We start from the raw sequence: 19,964 nt of genomic DNA, 5'->3' as shown, positions 1-19,964 counted from the left end.
GTCCTCCCAATAGGTAAATTGATTTTGTGATTGATCTTCCTTCGAACACTCATCCTATCTCTATCTCTCGCTATAGAATGGCTCTATCTGAGTTGAAATCACTCAAGAAGCAATTGAAAGATCTTTTAAATAAAGGTTTTATTCATCCTAGTATTTCCCTGTGGGGTGCTCTGTGTTCTTCGTGCGTAAGAAGAATGGTTTTCATCAGATGTGTATAGATTACCGCCAGTTGAATAAGGTGATAGTGAAGAATAAATATCCTTTTCCTAGGATTGATGACATGTTTGACCAGCTTCAGGGTGCCAAGTATTTCTCCAAGATTTATCTTCAGTCGAGTTATCACCAGTTAAAAATTAGGGAGATAGATATCCCTAAGACTACTTTCTGTACCCGATATGGCCATTTTTAGTTCTTGGTTGTCTTTTGGGTTGACTAATGCCCCGACAGCATTTATGGATCTCATGAACTGAGTATTCATAAGTTTTTAGACTTGTTCGTCATTATGTTCATTAATGATATTCTGGTATATTCGAAATGAAGAGGATCATGCCAATCACCTCCGTATAGTGTTGCAAACCCTTAAGAATCAACATTTGTATGCCAAGTTTTTGAAGTGTGAGTTCCAATTGAATGTTGTCACTTTTCTCAGTCATGTTGTTTCTAGTGAAAGGATCATGGTCGATTCACAGAAAGTTATTGTGGTTAAGAAGTGTGCTAGACCCAACTCCAATCAATATTTAGAGCTTTTTGGGCTTGGCCAAATATTATAAGAGGTTTATAGAGAGCTTCTTTTTGGTTGCTTTTTTATTGATTAGCTTGACTAAGAAGAAGGTAAAGTTTATGTGGTCCTATGTTTGCGAGGGTAGCTTTGACAAGTTTTCTGCTCCTATATTGACCCTGGTTGAGGGTACTAATAGCTTCAAGGTTTATTGTGATGCATCCCATGTGAGATTGCGTTGTTTTCTTATACAGTATTATAAGATGGTGGCGTATACTTCTAGATAGTTAAAGGTCCATGAAAGAAATTATCCGATTCATGATTTGGAGTTGTTAGATATGGTGTTTGTTTTGAAGATCTGGCGCCACTACTTGTATAGAGTTCATGTTGACATGTATTCTGATCATAAGATCTTGTAGTATGTGTTCACCCAGAAGGATTTGAATCTTAGGCAAAGGAGATGGCTTGAGTTGCCCAAGGATTATGATATGAGTTTGCACTATCACTCAGGTAAAGCTAACGTAGTTATTGATGCTCTTAGCAATTTGTCCATGGGGAGCTTATCTTATGTTGATGAAGAGAAGCGAGGTTTAGTAAAGTATATTCATCATTTGGTGAATCTTAAGGTACGTTTCTTAGACTCTGAGTATGGAGATGTGATTATGCAAGAGGTAGTGAAGTCATCTCTTGGTACTGAGGTAAAAAAGAAATAGGTTTTGGATTCTATCTTGATGCAGATCAAGGATGATGTTGGTCAATAGAAAGTGATGGCTTTCGAGATTGGTGGTGATGGTATCTTGAGGTACCAAGGTAGGTTGTGTGTTCCTGATATTGATGGATTGAAAGAGAGGATCTTGGTTGAGGCTCATGAGTTAAGATACACGGTTCATCCGATTTTGATGAAGATGCATAATGACTTGAAAGAGAACTATTAGTGGAATAACATGAAGAGGGATGTGGCCAAGTGCAAGGTTTATCAGCAAGTAAAGTTGGAGCAGTTGTGGCCTGGTGAATTGTCTCAAAAAATTGAGTTGCCTGTATGGAAGTGAGAGGTGATTAATATAGATTTTGTTAACGGTCTTCCACAATCACGTAGTAAGTTTGATTTGATTTAGGTCATCATGGATAGGATGACTAAGTCTGCTCATTTCTTAACTGTGAGGACTAATTTCTCTGTTGAGAATTATGCAAAGTTGTTCATTCAAGAAATTGTCAAGTTGCATGGTGTGCCTGTTTCTATTAATCTGATCGTGGTACTGAGTTCTCATCTCACTTCTGGCATTCCATTCAGAGAGGTTTGGGAACTAAGATGAACCTTAGCACTGCTTTTCACCCTCAAGCGGAGAGGACTATTAGACATTGAAGGCTATACTTCGGGCTTGTGTGACTGACTTTGGTGGTAGCTGGGTTGATCATTTGCCTCTCATCAAGTTATAATAATAGTTAACACTCTAGCATTGGGATGGCTCCATTTGAGGCTTTGTATGGTAGGAGATGTCGTTCTCCTATTGGGTGGTTTGAGGATGGCGAGGCTGAGTTATTTGGTCTTGATTTGATTCAACAGGCTCTGAAGAAGGCGAAGGTGATCCAGGATTGGCTTAAGACCGCCCAAAGTTGTCGAAAGTCCTATGCTAACATGAGAGGAAAGGAATTGGAATTTAAAGTTAGCGATTGTGTCATGAAGGGAGTGATGTGGTTTGGAAAGAAGGGAAAACTTAGTCCCCATTATGTGGGTCCATATTTGATTTTGAAGAGAGTGGGTAATATGGCTTATGAGTTAGAATTGCCTCCTTATTTGGGTTCCGTTCACTTGATTTTTCATGTTTCGATGTTGAGGAAGTGCATGGGTGATCCTTCCTTGGTGGTTCCGTTAGAAAGTGTTGGTGTTTTGGACTCTTTCTCATACAAGGAAGTCCCGGTTAAGATTTTAGATCGACAAGTTCGTCGATTGCGGACTAAGGATGTGATTTCGATGAAGGTTCTTTAGAGGAACCAAAAGTTTGAAGAAGCTACTTGAAAATCTGAAGAGGACATGAAGTCTAAATACCCAGTTTTGTTCCCCGTTCCAGATAATCGTGCTTAAGGTATGTGTTAATCTTAGCATCTTTGTTTTCTGACTTTGTTAAAGAAAGTTGTGATTTCCTTGACTTCTTTGTTTTCTATCTTTGTTAAAGGTAAGTGTTGTTATATTCCGCGTTAAGTCGTGCTAAGGGATGCCTTGTCTCATTATTCGAGGATGAATGATCCTAAGAGGGGAGAATGAAACACCCTGAATTTTGGTCCATGAAATTTTCTTAACTTATAGGCTTACTGCCCAGACTACGACTCACCCTATGAGTCGTAGGGTATCATTACAGGGTCATAGGACCCTAATCATATCCTGACGAGTGTGAATCGGCCAAATTTTTATTATGATTACGATTGGCTCCTAACAAATTGTAAAGACTCTATATGAGTCATGTTTTTCCATCCATAGCCAAACTAGTGTTGATTGACAAATTTTCTGCTAACACTACGACTAGGACCTTACGAGTCGTTAGGTCCCTTGACGAGTCTTATAACTCAGTCACAACTAGAATAGTATGGGTGCCCTTGGACACTGTCTGGACTACGACTAAGGGTCATGAGTCATAGGGTGACCCTATGAGTCGTAAGGTCACCCGTAGCGACTGGGCGATAATTTCAGTCTTTTTACTAAGGGCATTCTGGATATTTTCCTTTTTCCCTAAAACATAACCCACAACTTAAAACCCCTTTAGGTTATTATTATCACTCGAAGACAAATTGAAATAACTTCTTAAACTCTCTCAAATTCTCTTGAGCAAGAACATTAGGGTTTTCAAGAGTTACATGCTAGTGCTCAACCCACTAACCGTCTCAGGACGTTGTATCCCCATGTGATACAGGGTCCGAAGGCAATCCTAATTTTCTTGCACAGTGTTAGGTGGATCAGATCAATTTGTGGATTGCTTGCGGTGAAGTGGTAAGCTTCCATTCTCTGGAAGACTTGATCATTCCATCGATTTTCCTTTCTTAAATTAGAAGTGAAGACTTCACATTAACATTATCATTGTCATTGTCATTGTCAGGGTCGGGGGCATGTCCCAGCTTAGATTGTCTTCGAATTTGTAGTGGCTTTGTGGATATTACTATGGATTGGGTTTTTGGTTGTTGATACTCTTAGATGTCTTTGAGCTCATTATTTCCTATATTGTTATATGTTCGGAATTCATCCACTGAGTAGTGTATCATGTTCTATTTGACTAGGCAATGGAGGTGGTCTACGGTCCTCGATAGACTTGAGATACCTTTCATGGCCAGGCCCTGGTTTGGCTCGTGACAATTTTAAATATAAATAGTCATTTGATGCAAGATGTATGCCAACAATTTAAGATTATGCATCAAAACTCAACTCCTTATCGTCCAAAAGCAAATGGGGTTGTGGATAATAACGGATAATTACTAGACACCTAGTTATTGTAGAGTTCTTATAGTTGTTGTAACTTTAAGTCTATCCTTGTTGATATAGGTCTTGTATATAGTCTTGTACAGACTCTTTAAATAGTTGTCATACAATTAATAACATACGATTATTTTCCCATCCTCCACTCTCTATCTCTTTATGGTATCAGAGAATATCTAAACTCTTACGAGTTGATCCTCTCTTTTTTTTCTCTCTGTTTACTCACACAAATGGCCTCTAAGATTTCTGTGACCAATGCCGATGGAATCAACAATGGCATCACCATTGTTCAATTCAATCCAGTTACCTAACTGCCCATTAAATTAATAGGCAGTCATAATTTCTCCTTGTGGAAAGCTCAAGTTTCAATGCTTATGCATGGTCACAATCTTTATAGGCATCTCGATGGCTCCATCCATGCACCCACTCGCACCATCTCTCAGAACAATTAAGACATTGATAACCCTGAGTTCCTTTCTTGGTATCGCCAAGATCAGCTAATTCAAAATGCTATCTTGGTCTCTATTAGTCCTACGCTTTCCTCCACTATTGTTATTGCAGTTTCCGCCAAAGCTGCCTGGGATGCTTTGCATACTTCATATGCAAATAAATCTCAAAAAAGAATTTTTAGCTTGCGAGATCGATTGGCCCGCCTCTCTAAAGATTGTCATCCAGTCATAGTTTATCTTCATCAAGTTAAAACTTTGTGACGAACTTGCAACTGTTGGTGCACCGGTATCAAACCCAAAACTCATTGTGAAAATCCTCAGTGGACTCATATTTGAATTTCAAGAACTCTCTACTGTCATTCGTGCTCGTGATTCTCCTATTTCATAAGAAGAGCTTTATGAAAAGCTTCTAGATTATGAGCTTTTTCTCAAATATGAGGAAGACAAGAAGTCATTATCAACTCCTATTACTGTTGTTGTAGCACAAAAGACAAGCTCAACTCCTTCTCGCCAGGGCAACAATAATTAGTCTAGCAACCGTCGTCCAAGTGTGAACTCTCCTTCCAACAATCAACAATGGCCAGTACAACGCCCACGAAGAAACAACCAGCAGCAGCAGCCCTCTGATAAAAACCTTTGCTGCCAACTATGTGATCGTGTAGGTCATTCCGCTAAAGTATGCAAATCGCAGTCACATAACCATCTGCAAGCCCGGGTAAACTTTACTGCTCATTTTCCTTCTCAATAGACCCCTTGGAGCATCGATAGTGGAGCCACTCATCATATTGCATCTGATGCTCAAAGCCTAGGCACTGTACATGACTACCACAGCACCAAAGAGATAACTATGGGCAATGGTAACACTATTTCAATATCCCATACCGGTAACACTAACATAAGTGCATCAAATCATCATTTCAAACTTCTTAATACCTTATGCTCCCCTGTCATTAAAAATAATCTTATTTCTATTTCTAATTTTTATCGTGATAATCATTCCTCTATTGAATTTTTTCTTTTCCATTATCTTGTGAAAGATCCGAGTACGGGGGCGTCTCTAGTTCGGGGGCAGAATAAAGATGGGCTGTATGAGTGGCCATCGGGCTGTACACATCGTTCTCCTAAATGCAATGTTGCTGTTCAATTCACTTGTGGTGTCGCGTTTAGGCCATCCTAATCGTCAAGTTTTAGATACTATATTGAGTTAGTTTTCCCTTCTCGTTTCAAATCCTAAAGCTAGCTCCATTTGTAACTCTTGTTATTCAAATAAAATGCACAAGTTGACTTTTCAGAAAATTCACTGCAAAGTAATAAGCCCCTGCAAATCCTTTATAGCGATTTATGGGGTCCATCTGCAGTTTTGTCAATTGATAAGAAAAGATAGTATGTGTATTTTCAAAATATATGTGGTTGTTCACTTAAAAATCAAAAAATGAAACTTTGGTAGTTTTCCAAAATCTGTATCCATTGCTTGAACGCAAATTCAATACCAAAATTCAATCTTTTTACACTGATGGTGGTGGCGAATTTCAGAGCCTACACTCATATCTCAAAGCACATAGCATAGAGCACTTAGTGTCACCCACATATACTCCACAGAGAGTTGCTCTAGTCGAAAGATGACACCGGCATGTTATTGAAACTGCTAGAACCTTGTTGCACCAAGCGTCTATACCCTCACACTTTTGGAGTTTTGCCTGTCAACAAGCCGTTTATCTTATAAATAGGCTAACTACACTGAATCTTCAACATAAGAGTCCCTTTGGAATTTTATTTCAAATTATGCCAAGTATGACTCCATTAAAGTATTTGGTTGCTTGTGTTATCCATGGCTCAAATCATATGCCAAAAACAAATTCGAGCCCCGTTTGACACCATGTGTTTATCTAGGATTTTCGAATAAACATTACTGCCGCTAATGTTTTGATCCTTTCACTTTCAAAATATATTTATCTTGTGACGTTTTATTTCTAGAAAACCAATTTCCATTCGAAAATATTTTTTCTCATTTGAAAAACACACAAAATAAAAATGTATCTTGGAAAATTTGTTCAAGCGAACAGAAACCACAGGATAATACTCAATATTCACATGATTCTTATGAGCTTCCTACTCACATTGTGCAGTAACCCATGGACACACACTCACCCATCTCCTCTTCCTTAACAGGTACCACTGTCTCAGGTAATTCAGTTTCTCCCTTATCTGTTACTTCTTCTCCTTCTCCAGTATCTCCACTTCCCCATTCCCTTACCATACAAAATTCAGTATCTAACCGCAATTCACCTCAGCCAAATATTTCAGCCTCACGAGTTCATTCTTCTCCCCATTTAAATATGCAGCCGTAATCCACAATAATCACTTACCAGCATCGAAATAAGTCTACTGGTCCTTTGACTCAGAACCTTGTGGTATAACCCTCTTCCTCGTCACTTGTCCCATCTCCTGCGGCCCCACAACCTTCTCTTGTTTCCCCTAGCTCTACATCAATGCCCACTCATAACATGATTACTCGATCTAAGACTAATAGCCTTAAGCCTACGCAATTCCACACTATTGTTCAAACCATTTTCTCCTAGCCTAGAACCTTTAAGCAAGCTCAACAAGTCCTACATTGGCGTAAAGCTATGAAAAAATGAATTTGATGCCTTAGTGCGGAACCGGACATGGGAGTTGGTACCATGTGATCCTTCAAAAAATGTAGTGGATTATAAGTGGCTTTTTTGGGTTAAATATCATCCTGATGGTTTTGTTGACAAGTTCAAAGCTAGCTTGGTTGCTAAAGGATTCACACAACGGCCTGGCCTTGATTTCCAATGCACTTTCATCCCAGTAGTAAAACCAGCAACTATTTGAATAGTTCTTGCGATTGCAACACAACAAAGCTGGCCCATTCGTCAACTTGATATCAATAATGCCTTCCTGCAACGTCGTCTTGATGAGGAAGTCTATATGCGCCAACCACCCAATTTTGAATCTTCTGCACATCTGAAGCATGTTTGCAAGCTAAAAAAGTTATTTATGGACTCAAACATGCCCCTAGGACCAGGTACACTGAACTCAAAAATTATTTGGTTACTTTGGGGTTTATTAAGTGCCAATCTGATTCTTCATTGTTCATCCTGCAGAATTTTGAGTTTATTGTTTACGTCCTAGTATATGTTGATGACATAATTGTTACTGGTAATCAGATTCGTGGTGTTCAAAGTATTATTGATAATCTTGCGACCCGATTCTCACTGAAGGATCTTGGTCCACTTCATTATTTCCTTAGTGTTGAAGTCTTGTCTTATCCTGGTTTTCTGTTGTCTCAACAGAAGTACATTATAGATCTTTTGCAGGAATTTAATATGCAAAACTGCAAAGATGTTCCAACACCAATGGCTTCTACTGTAACTTTCCCAGAGTCCGCGGAAGATTCTCTAGTTGATGGCTCTCTTTATAGGCAGATCATCAGTAAACTTCATTACCTTTCTTTTACACATCCGTACATAGCATTTATTGTCAGCAAACTCTCACAGTCCATGCACCAGCCCCTCATATCTCATTGGACAGCCATGAAACGTCTTCTTCGGTATGTATACCAAATATCCTCATTTGGCCTCCGAATTGCCAAAGAATATAATCATTGTCTTCTAGCCTACTCAAATTCTGACTGGACTGGAGATCCTCTTGATTGAACCTCCACCACAGGTTATGTTATTTACCTTGGCAGCTCTCTGATATCATGGTCCTCTAAAAAGCAAAGACCTGTCTCCCGTTCATCCATAGAAGTAGAATATCGGGCTGTTGCAGCTACTATTTTTTAGACCAATTGGGTAACAAATTTACTTCATGAGCTTCGATTTCGTATTTCAGATATTCCTCGGATAATTTGTGACAATGTTAGCACCACCTACATTTGTGCCAACCCAGTGTTCCATAGTCGGATGAAGCATATTGCTATTGATTTTCATTTTGATCGTGAACAAGTTCAACACAAGGATATCGCAGTTCAACACCTTCACTCAGCTGATCAAGTGGCAGATATACTGACCAAACCACTTCCAAGAGTCTCTTTTTGCGGGGGTGTAATAACGGATAATACTAGACACCTAGTTGTTGTAGAGTTCTTATAGTTGTTGTAGCTTTAAGTCTATCCTTGTTGATATAGGTCTTGTATATAGTCTTGTACAGACTCTTTAAATAGCTGTCATACAATTAACAACATACGATTATTTTTTCCATCTTCCACTCTGTATCTCTTTAGTGGAAGCTACCAATAAGAACCGAAAAAAGATAATCCACAAGCTGGTGCAAGTTTCCAACAATGGCATAAAAAGCTGTCTTTCAATCGTACTATAGTTTGCACTTAAATAGGTGCAACTCTTAATTTGTTGGTACATGAGATCGAAGCTATACATACAGAAACAAAGATTCCATCTCTCTGAGTCATCGTGGAAGCTGAGATTGATGATGATTAGTGAATCAAGACTCGATTAGAGCAATTAAGCTAGATTGATGAAAAAAGATTGATGTTGTTAGTATGTCATGGCCAACTATACCAGAAGAGAATGGCACTAGCATATAACAGAAAGGTGCATCCCAGACATTTAGAAATCGATCAGTTAGTATTGAAGTGCCACAAGACAACTGTACATATTGGAATTGATTCTCATTTGTGTTATCGAAACAAGGAGCGTCCAGAGATATCTGACAAATCTACTCAGTATAACAAGTTTTGGAGCATATTATTTGCACACTCCAAATTCTAAAAGATGACAATTGCAAATAGAATGTTATACACTCCATTAAACAGGATTGGGAAGACATCCCATCAGTCACTTAGATCAGGAAAACTGTTCCAGTGTCAATACAAATTGGAGCATAGTCAATGGGACCTGAAATAATACTACAAATTAAAAGAAGACGGCGACTAAGGATCAAAATACATACGGTTAGTTTACCTTTTTTTCTTTACAAATTTATGAAACATCACATTACAAAAATGAATTTTGATGATGAATATGTACAGCTTTTCTTAATCTCCACTTACCTTCTTCATTATCCAAGTCTGCACTTTGAAGGCCAGTTGTACACGTAACCAGCCTAATCAACTGTGTTTCCTCCTATGAACTTATGCTCTGATTAATAACTCATAGACGTTACAGTTGTTATCACCAGAAACACGCTTCAACATTTCAAAACTTTTACGGCTACCAAGAAATTCTATTCGCTTGAATTCTACAAAACCACGCTGGCTAGTCTCTTTACTGGAATAAACTGATCTTAGTCGGTCAGCATTCCTTGAATCTGTGTGAATCGCTACCTCTACCTCTCCACTGGACATGCTTTCCTATGCATATCATAAACGCAATGTCTTAGGAATAAGAATCCAATTAGAGAGCATTTTCAACTTGCCAAAGCAAAAATAAAGTGTGAAAACTGATCCAGTTCATTTAAAATAATGAAGTCTTTCTGTTATTATCCATTTTAAATAAAACCAGGTGACTCTATCAAAGGATAAATTCAATATAACCAGGTGACTCTAGCAAAGGATAAATTCAATACAACCAGGTGACTCTAGCAAAGGATAAATTCAATACCTGATAAAATGCATATATGTAATCCAACACCTGTAAACACGTGAACCCTTTTTCACTAAAGAAGGTCCTCGAACATGGACCCATTTCAGAAAATCGATCAACTGGAAACAGTATGGTAAGGAAGTTGGTTTTCAATATCAGCTCAGCTTTCTCACTGCAATCAAACAAACACAAATAACCAAAGGAAGATCAGTACAAGTGCTTTACATAATACAAGATAAATTTTTTTTAAAAAAAAAAGAGTAAATCATATCTATACTCCTCAATAATTGAGCTAAGTTGCAATTCTGGTCCTAGGCCTAGTGTACCAGTTCTGCAAATAGTAACCTAATAGTTTGATATTAGTCTTTGAATTGTCCTATACTAAATTCTAACAAGTACCCATGTGAATGTGACCACAACACATGCCTTTAATCAACTGCCATTTCTGAAAAACCTTGTTTGTTCATTGCCCACAAAAAGAACCAACATGATACGCTCAGCGAAACAATGATCTACGTAATAATGTGCATACAAATATCAAGCTCCTATTTGACAGCTAAAAAGATACATTGCAAGATACCATGGCAGTGGCATGCTTTTGTCAAGGTGAAAGAAATGCATTTCAAAAGTTTTATGTCTGCTAGTTGAAACTGTAACAGTCATAGAAAGTAAGAGATCTAACAAACCTTTCTGAAAGCGTCCGGGATAGGTTCACAAATGAAGCTTCAGATGCTTTTTGATCGTCCTTTGCATCAAAAAATACAGATGTATTCTGTTGGTTTGTATCTTCAACACTAGAAGAATCCATGTAAATAGAAGCAGTCGAAGTTGGATCAGATATCGACCAGCAAATGGAATCTAGAAGACTGCTTGGAGATAGGTGACGTAGAGGGGTTTGAGATGTCTGCAAACCAAATGGGCAAGTAAAATTATATTTTTCATTGAAAATAGTAGTACTATTTTATACGAGATCATAATTAATAGTTGGTTGAGCGCTACACAAACAAGGGAAGAACAGAAGTGAAGAAATATCTAAGTTAAAGCCCCCATAACTCCTGGCAATGCTTGATTGCCATTTTTGGTAACGCACTAAGTACAAGCAATTACCAGTGAACTATTATTTCTTAAATAAACCTAAATCAGGCAAAGACTGAGAATTAAAGCATACAATCCCTATTCCCTTCTGAAGTATTTTGAAATGCTAGACTGAGATTAACACCAAGTGCCTCAACCTTGGCCACCACTCTCAATTGAGAGACTAAATATCAAATTCATGACAATGCAACTTGAATAAAGACGTTAAATCTAAAATAATTGTTATGCCATGTCACAACCAATAGTTACACCATATTGCCAAGTGACATATTAGCCATAACAGAAAACAGTATTATAAGCCTAAACCATCCATGCATCTATTTGTATTTGGTGGCATCATTGAAACAAAAAATAAATGAGCTGTATGACAAAAATTGAAGTGCTTTTACCTGCATACGCCAACCACGACGCTTCCTAACTCCCTCTTTCGCCACATTGGCAACATTTTGCCTTTCTTCCTGGCTCACTCGAGATGTAGAACTTGTTACATCTCGAAGATAACAACCAGCAATGACTTCCTAGATTTCATAAAAAATTTAAAATTGAACAGTAGCAAGAAAATCATCAAAAATGGTACTAATACGCAAAACATTCAGGAAAATATATAAATCAAAAACTCAAACTTGTCAATATGTTTATCTGTGCATGACCAATTTGAGGTCAGCCACTGGAGGCCATCCTATCCAACTAATCACTTGCTAGTTGCTACACTGTCAATGAATTTTTGGTGGTAAAATCTATCATAATAGGAAGTCCCAGAAAAAACTAGACAGCTTTCAATTGTAAAGCTGCCAATCCCTTGCCAAATATCATGCATTGTCTAGATGTGCCACCTTTCAACTAGACACACTATTTGCGTTACTGAATTGCAGGACAAAGTTGATTATAATCCCATTCAAGATTATAATAACATTCATTTAGTACTTATTTTAGCAGAGAAAACATAGTATAAGCATCTTCAAGTTTAGGAAAGGTATACGACAAACCCAGGCAACACCTTCATGGCATCCATTCACCATCCTATGCAGGCAAACACCTATATTGGACCTATCCTATCATAAGAGATCACCAGCAACCTCTTCTAGTTAGGACTCCTTCATAGCTAATTTCTAGTAGTAAGTTTCACCTATAATACTTTTACTTCCTTGTATTATATATATCGATGTATCATTGTACTGTAACGTATGAAGAGCTTCAATTATTATTGCCTCTAAGTCTACTCTAATAACCTATGATGTCTGTTGTTCAGGTCAAGAGAGGTAATTGAGGTATTGAATGAAAACCAACATCCTCGCTTAATATCCACCAATCAACAGAAGACCAAAGAAGTTAACAATAGCCACAAATCACACTCTATCTAAATATAAATTGCTCTGTCATCCGTTATTATAGTCCACCTTTGCCTCAGTACAACTATCAAGAAAATATTTGAAAAAGAGAACCACCAAAATTTGTTGATTAAACTTGTGAAGCCACGAGTTAGCTTCTTCTTGTTCCATATAATAGTATAGAGGAAAAGTTGTGTTAAAAAAAGTAAAAAGGGGGTCCCGCTGAAGTTGTAAGTGTTGAAGATAATGATAAGATTACTTAGAGATAAGCTCTAGTTGTAAGTGATAAGCTTCAGTAGTTAATATCATGTTACTAGTAGAGTTCATGTTACAACAGAACTAGTTCTAATCTTAGCTAGTTTAAAACTTGTACTAGGATTTTAGTGTATGTATGACTCTAGTGTACTGTGTGTATATAAATACACTGCTGATGTACTATGTTTAAATAATCAATATACAAATCTTTCTCTTCTACATAGCATCAGATTATCACATGGTATCAGAGTGCTAAGCTTTCTTCCGCTAACCAATTCTCTGATTACTAAAACAGTCCTATTCCAAAAAGGCATCAGCCTCAAACTCACTCTCTACTTCCTCACTGCACCACCTCATTGCTTCTGTTCCTATTAAGCTTAAGCCATCAAATTATCTGATATGGAGAACTCAGATTTTGCAGCTTATTCAAGTTATGAGATTAGCCTATCTCATCAAGGACGAGTCTGCAATACCTCGCATTTCGGGCTAGAACGAAAACCGTCATTTTTATGTAAATTTTCCATGTTAATCATTTATGTAGTGTGGGAAATTGAATGAGCTTTCTGTCGATATAAGATTCGCCCAAATCCGATACCCGGGCAAGATGTTATGGCTAATTTAAGTCCTAGTCATAAAACACCATCATTTTTGTGCTTGGCGCGTCGCGGAGGTGGTCTATTTAGCAATTGTCAAATTCCAGTAGCCTAGCGCGATTGTGGCGCGTCGCGCTGAAGTTCCACGTCCCAACCAGTGGGACAACGCGATGGCTCCGCGTCGCAGTGACCCCAAGAATCCCATTCGTCAATTTCCAGTGAGCCCGCGATAGTGGCGCGTCGCGGGCCCATAAAATCGGGCTCCCAGTCATATTTTTTTGGTTACGTTAAGGGTTAGAAGGGGGTATTTTGGGAAATTACCCTACCCCAATCCGTCTATAAACATACAATCAATGGCATAACAAAAGCACTTTATGCCCAAATCTTCATTCTCTACAAAGTAAAAACCCTAAGCATCCCAAAACCTCTTCCAAGAATCTCAAGATTCAACCATGGGTTTTCGAAATTGATTGAAGATTTGGAATCCCCAAACCGTAGGCTTCAAGAATCAGTCTCTAATTTCCTATTTGAGGTACGTGGGGTTTATCCTAAAAACTACATGGGCTTGTAAACACTAGAACATGATTTAAAGGTTATCAAGCATGAATTTAGAAAGGGATTTTTGAAATACATGATTTTATAATGCATTATGAATGTTTAATTATATTGTTGATTTGGTCTTTAGGCCTTTCCCCCTTAAATTGATTTACATGTATATGTATATGTATGAAAATTTAGATTTAAGATTGTTTGAGAGCACAACTTATGAAATCCCTCTCTTGTGATGACTTTAAGTTTATGATCTTAATGTGAAGGATTTGGAATGCATGATTTATGGCTTGAAATTTGTTTACTCAAATACCATAGTATTTTGAGCATGATTTAGAGATTTAAGAGAGGGAGTTTCTTGATGTAAATATATTTAGTTAAAAGAGAAAGATTTGCATGAGATTAAAAGATTTGACATGACCACCTTGCATCATTGAAAGTTTGACAAACAGAGTTGCATACATGTGTTTACATGAGTTTTAGAGAAAGAGTTCTTTGAAACGATTTATTGATATAGTGGTCCCGAATTTATGTTTTGAAAACGGAGATTGTAATATGCTAATAATGGCTCATAGATGTGACATGCAAGTCAATGGTATGACGATACCATAAGTATGTATGCCAGAACAGATAAGAGATTTCAGAGTATGTTTTCAGAAGATGCATGATTTTAAAAAGTTAAAATAGGCTTAAAGAGGGTTGCGTGGTTACCCGAAGAGGGCTTGAGTTCAAGTAACTCTTAGCCTGAAACCATATTTGTCGATACAGGTAGATTATTTTTGTATGCTAGCGACGGCCGTGTGGCATAGTAGATTCAGAGACTTCGACCCTCGCAGCACACTTGGGTTGGGGGCTTGGCTGCCGAGTTAATGGCAGCTTCCATATAGCCCGTGGAATTTCAGAGTTGTAGGGCATACCACCTAGCGCAGAAGTAAAACAAAGAATGTCTCAGAGTTCAGATGATTTTACAGAGTCTTGCGAAAATGCCCATGTGATTTCTTACCATATGATATGTTTATGAACTGTTTTAAATTGCTCTCATATATGTTGAATATAAATTATTATTGTGGGTTTGCTCTGCGTACCAGTACATTTGTATTGACCCCCTACCTCCCAGGGTCTAAAGCTCAGTTCAGAGGTCCTGCTAAACAGTAGAGTTTTCAGACAACAGTGAAGTGTGCAGTTGGTGAGCCTTCTTAATTCCAGAAGGCCTGTGTCTTTCAGATTATGTTATTTATTTCTGTTTACGTCCACCGGGGCCTTGTCCCAGTTTTCGGAATAGTTTTGAGATGTAGTTGAGATTTCGCAGACTGAGTCAGATCTTATTCAGATGTTTTGAATTGCAGCTTTCTTTCTTTTGACTTGAAATCCAGAGTTAATGACCATATTTCCGAATCAGATTTTATTTCCGCATTTTCTTTTATGATATGAATGTTGTGCATGATTACCAGATCAGATAAAGTAGGACGTTCGGGTCTTCATGGTTCAGGATGTCCGTCACGGCTAGGCCATAGTTCGGGTCGTGACAAACTTGGTATCAGAGCACGGTTCATAGTCCCAGGGTGTCTGCGAAATCGCGTCGGGTAGAGTCTTGTTTATGGGTGTGTAGCGCGCCACACTTATAAGCAGGAGGCTACAAGGCGTTTAGGAATGTCTCTCTTTCTTCATGTTCTAGTTCGTGCAACAGAGTCAGAATGTTCCTCTTTCATACTCTAATTCATGCTATGATGTGGCTCATATGAAAGTAACAGTCATCCCAATTTTTTCCTTACTCTGATGTTCTCAGACATGTCTCATTATTGGGGTGATTCAAGTACAGAAGTTTAGAGTCTAAATGACATGGTTCTTTCTGATTGAGCCATATAAGATTTTGAAATTGTGCAAGGACTTGTGAAGAGTCCGTTAGTGCCTTAGAGTGTATTTATTCTAGTGTGAACTTTGATTCTGATGAAATCGTGCCTTTCAGCCTGCGGTATTGAGTGTATTCAGTCCTTTTCAGAATTTATGTTGCTGACATCACGCTTAAGGGGGATGATGTATCGCAGAATGTTGGAACTGTATTTCCACTTGAGTAGTAGTATAAGTTAAAGTGACGGTGTCATAACCTATTGGTAGTGATATTGGACCAAGAAGTTGGTGATGTGAAGTCGCAAGGCTAGAAATCAGAGTGAGGGTGACTTTTGTGTAGATAAATATGTTTAGTTGAATAACTGATGTTTGAGAATGATTTACCATTTATAGTGATAGACTAATGTGGTAACTAGTAGCATGTGTGGATTGTATGGTAGTCTTTGAGGTGAGTGTTTGACTCAGATTTTCTTTTTTATATACAGAGTAAGATGTGTATTCTTAGATCGTGGAATGATGAGTGTCAAGTTTCTATCTCTTGTAATTTTGTTATCATTGAGTCGTTGAAACTGAAAGTCTAGTGAAGCCATGTGAGGCTCTTTCGATTCACTAGCATCGTTGCCTTGTCATTCATTTTATTTCTTGTTCAAAACACAAAATCAAAGTCTAGTGGAGCCATGTGGGGCCTATTTCGATTCACTAGCAACTTGTTGTTCATTTTGTTGTTCTTGTGTTAGTTGGAACTGGGGTTTAGAGGCGTAATGGCAAGAAAAGTGGTATCGGCGATTTACTGAATGTATGTATAGCCGAATCTTTTGGCATGAGATTGAGTTGGTGTTAAAGTGATACGTCCTTGTGTGTTAGTTTAGTAGAAGGTAGAGAAGGAGTTATTAGCTAAGGTGAGTTGTTGTTTGCCGGAAGTATGAAAATGGCTAGATTAGCCACTAAGTTATAATTATAGACACAAGGTTGTTTGTGGAATTTGAAGGTAGTCTAAATGTACGCTTGGGTAAGTAAGTGTGATGTGAGAAAGCCGTATAAGTAGATAAGATTGTATGGGGTTATAATATAAGATTAAGGTTGACCATGTCTATTATGTGACTCTACCCCCTTGACTTTCTTTTCTTTGATAGTTGTAAACTAGTACTACTTTTGAGAAGGTATGTAGTAGATTTTGAGGCATAGCAGTGATGTCATGAAAGTGGATGTGATTATTTCTTGGTTAATGATACTAGTTTTATGGAAGCGATCTAATAGGCTTGAACAGTGCATGCAAGAGCTTAAGTTTATTTGATTCGTAATGAAGTATGATGTCGTATGTATGAAGTAGAAGTATGTCAAGGTGATATGAGGTTGCGGTATTTTTCTAAGGCTATTGCATGTTGTGTGTGACTAGTGGTGCCGTTGAGTTGCTAGGTGGAGAAAGACTAGTTAGATGGTATATGGTGTTCTAATAGCTAAGTTAAGGAGTTTTGATTGATGATGTTGAGCCTTTTGATATAATCTTGACTCTCATGGTTTAGAATATAAGTTTGCAGGCATGATGCTGGTGGACAATGACAGAAGTGGTATGGTCCGTCAAAGGTTTAGAGATATCCATGTTTAGTGTTAGGAGAACCTAAGTTGGTAAACGTTAAGCTGTTATATGATGACTTTTGGGGCTATAGAAACCTAAGGGTTAAATTTTTGAAGGAGGTATTAGCATTGGTTGCTATACATGAAGATACCGTCTTACAGGGTAAGTTTAGTTTTATATGTATTGTTATATCCCCGACTCTAGAGTAAAGTGATTTCAGTTTATATCGGAGTGTATATAGTGGTTCACAGACTTAGAGTAGTGGCTTAAATCTAAGGGGGAGATGATAGAACGAGTAACCAAGTCAAGTTTTCAGATGATAATAGATGTGCTAGTAAGTTGTGGAATTGGCCATGAGAAAGAATGATGCTCAATCTATTCTTATTTCAGCAGTTTACTGCAGTTATTCCGATACATACTCATGCTTTATGTTCAGCTTCATGATCATAGCTCGTGTTCATGCATATGATAAGGAATCATGTACTCTCCTAGTTCCTAGTATGATAAGTTCCCAGTTAGTTCAGCAGTCAGAATCACTTTTCGTAAGTTATGAATTCCAAAAATTCAGGTCATGCAGTTCATGACTCTTGTGCACATGTGATACTCTTAAAGATCAGTGAAAATTTAGATTCATATCAGGTACGTCCTCAGATTAGATCTCTTCAATGAGTCCATGCCGTGAGTGCTCTATTCCCCACGCCTCAGTAGGGTATCAAGTTATGCTTAGTACTCCCCTCATGTTCCGGATTCCGATATTCCAATTTTTCAGTGACCTTTTTCCCTTAGGTCGAGATAGTGATGATGAACAGTTGTTTAGATGGGAAAGAGTAAACAGTTCTTGTTGATGAAAGATGGTTGTGTGCTTATTTGAGTTAAGGCGGTAATTGTGGAGTAAGATTGAGGCCGAGTCTTTGATACGTGTCAAGGTTAGTTGAAGTTTTATGTGTTATATTTGGGAAAAATTGTTGTGTGCTTGTTTTATGTAAGTCCATATGTTGAAAGAATTTTGAGGTGAAGTTTCATGTATGGCTTGGTTAGTTGAGAATATTTTATGTGTATCATCTGAATATTGCAAGAAAGTTGTTATGGATAGGAGTATTAGAGAATATGAGAAATATACTTTATGAGTGGTTATTTAGAAGTGCATATGTGGGTATGAAGATAGGCTTGAACATCATGTCTGTATACATGCGGATGGATGCTTTGAGTGTGTGTGAATGTCTAATACGAAGTCGAAGGTGCGTGTTGGAGTGGCAAAAAGAATTAGGCATAAGATGAGGAGTTATGAAATGCAGGGTGTACTAAATTTATGATTCAGACTAGTACTACAGTATTATGTGGTGCATCTTGTGATTTTGAGTTAGGCTTGAAGATGATGAAGGGATTTAGCAGTTTAGACATTAGTAGATGGAAATATCAGTGGCCATGTGAGAAAAAAATAAGTGGAATCAATGAGCATGGTGTTTAAGGGGAAAGTATAGTTGAGAGAATATTTTAGAAGTGTGGCTAATCTTGAAAGTAAGAAGCTGCATTGCCTAAGGTTTGGTAATTCTATCCTAATTTACGAGTTATATGTCTATAGTCCACGCCATAGAGTAGTATCATTGTCGTAATTCCTTAGTTGGATGTTTTGTGTAACTCCTGTCAGAGATTCTTTGCTCCCTAATGCTACTAGGACTTCTTTAGAAAGAGTGTTGAAGAGATACTTCAATTAAGTATAAGTTTTAAGTCTGTGTAGCCAGCAATTCAGCTTAACAGTAAGGCAGACAAGTTACTGCGGTTCCCTACCTTTTCAACCAGTCCTACTATCCGAAGTCCAATACGTATGACCATTCCAAAAGATAATCTATTCCATCCGTGTAAGTTGCGAACTCAGTTCAGTCCAAGCATCATGTTTCAGATTCAGTTATTTAGACATGACTCAGTTCATAAGAGTTCAACACATTATCTTAAATTTTTTCCAGCTATTTTAGCTCAGACAGTGTAATACCTTTATACGATCTAAATCTTGTTGCCTCATGATTCGTACCTACATAAGTTATCACTTCCAAATCCAATGTGTGTGATTTGAGCATAAACACTTCGGTGGGAATCATAAACTCTCAGCATGAATCAACTCTTTGAAGCAAGTAAAGTCAAGTCAGCTCAGAATAAGTCAGCTCAGAATTCAGTTTCACGATAGAAGTTTAAATGTTTCAGATCAGTTATATCCTTTCTTAGAAGACACATCAGGTTCGCGTTATTCCATACCTTTAAGCTTCAACGTTCCTACCCATCATTCGGGGACGAATGATCCCAAGGGGGAGATAATGTAACACCCCGCATTTCGGGCTAGAACGAAAATTGTCATTTCTATGCGTAGATGATCCAAAAGCCATAAATCCTATGTAAATTTTCCATGTTAATCAATTATGTAGTGTGGGAAATTGAATGAGCTTTCCATCGATATAAGATTCACCCAAATCCGATATACGGGCAAGATGTTATGGCTAATTTAAGTCCTAGTCGTAAAACACCGTCATT

At 37.9% G+C, this 19,964-nt stretch overlaps 1 protein-coding gene across 1 annotated transcript in view; it reads right to left on the bottom strand.

Annotated features, from left to right (window-relative positions):
* Positions 1-9,394: 9,394 nt before the first annotated feature.
* LOC107839040 overlaps positions 9,395-19,964 on the bottom strand; it is a 25,073-nt gene continuing 14,503 nt past the window's right edge. The window contains exons 7-10 of the mRNA XM_016682380.2: positions 11,682-11,810; positions 10,884-11,101; positions 10,216-10,369; positions 9,395-9,965 (exon numbers count right to left, since the gene is read on the bottom strand). Coding sequence (XP_016537866.1) covers positions 9,747-9,965; positions 10,216-10,369; positions 10,884-11,101; positions 11,682-11,810 — 720 coding nt within the window. The 3' untranslated portion in view covers positions 9,395-9,746. The remainder of the gene's footprint in view (positions 9,966-10,215; positions 10,370-10,883; positions 11,102-11,681; positions 11,811-19,964) is intronic.

The sequence above is a fragment of the Capsicum annuum genome, chromosome 8 (genome assembly GCF_002878395.1).
Source record: "Capsicum annuum cultivar UCD-10X-F1 chromosome 8, UCD10Xv1.1, whole genome shotgun sequence".
In the NCBI taxonomy this organism is placed as follows: Eukaryota; Viridiplantae; Streptophyta; class Magnoliopsida; order Solanales; family Solanaceae; genus Capsicum; species Capsicum annuum.
The sequence above is the reverse complement of the archived record's forward strand: the minus strand, read 5'-3'. Positions and strand labels throughout refer to the sequence as shown.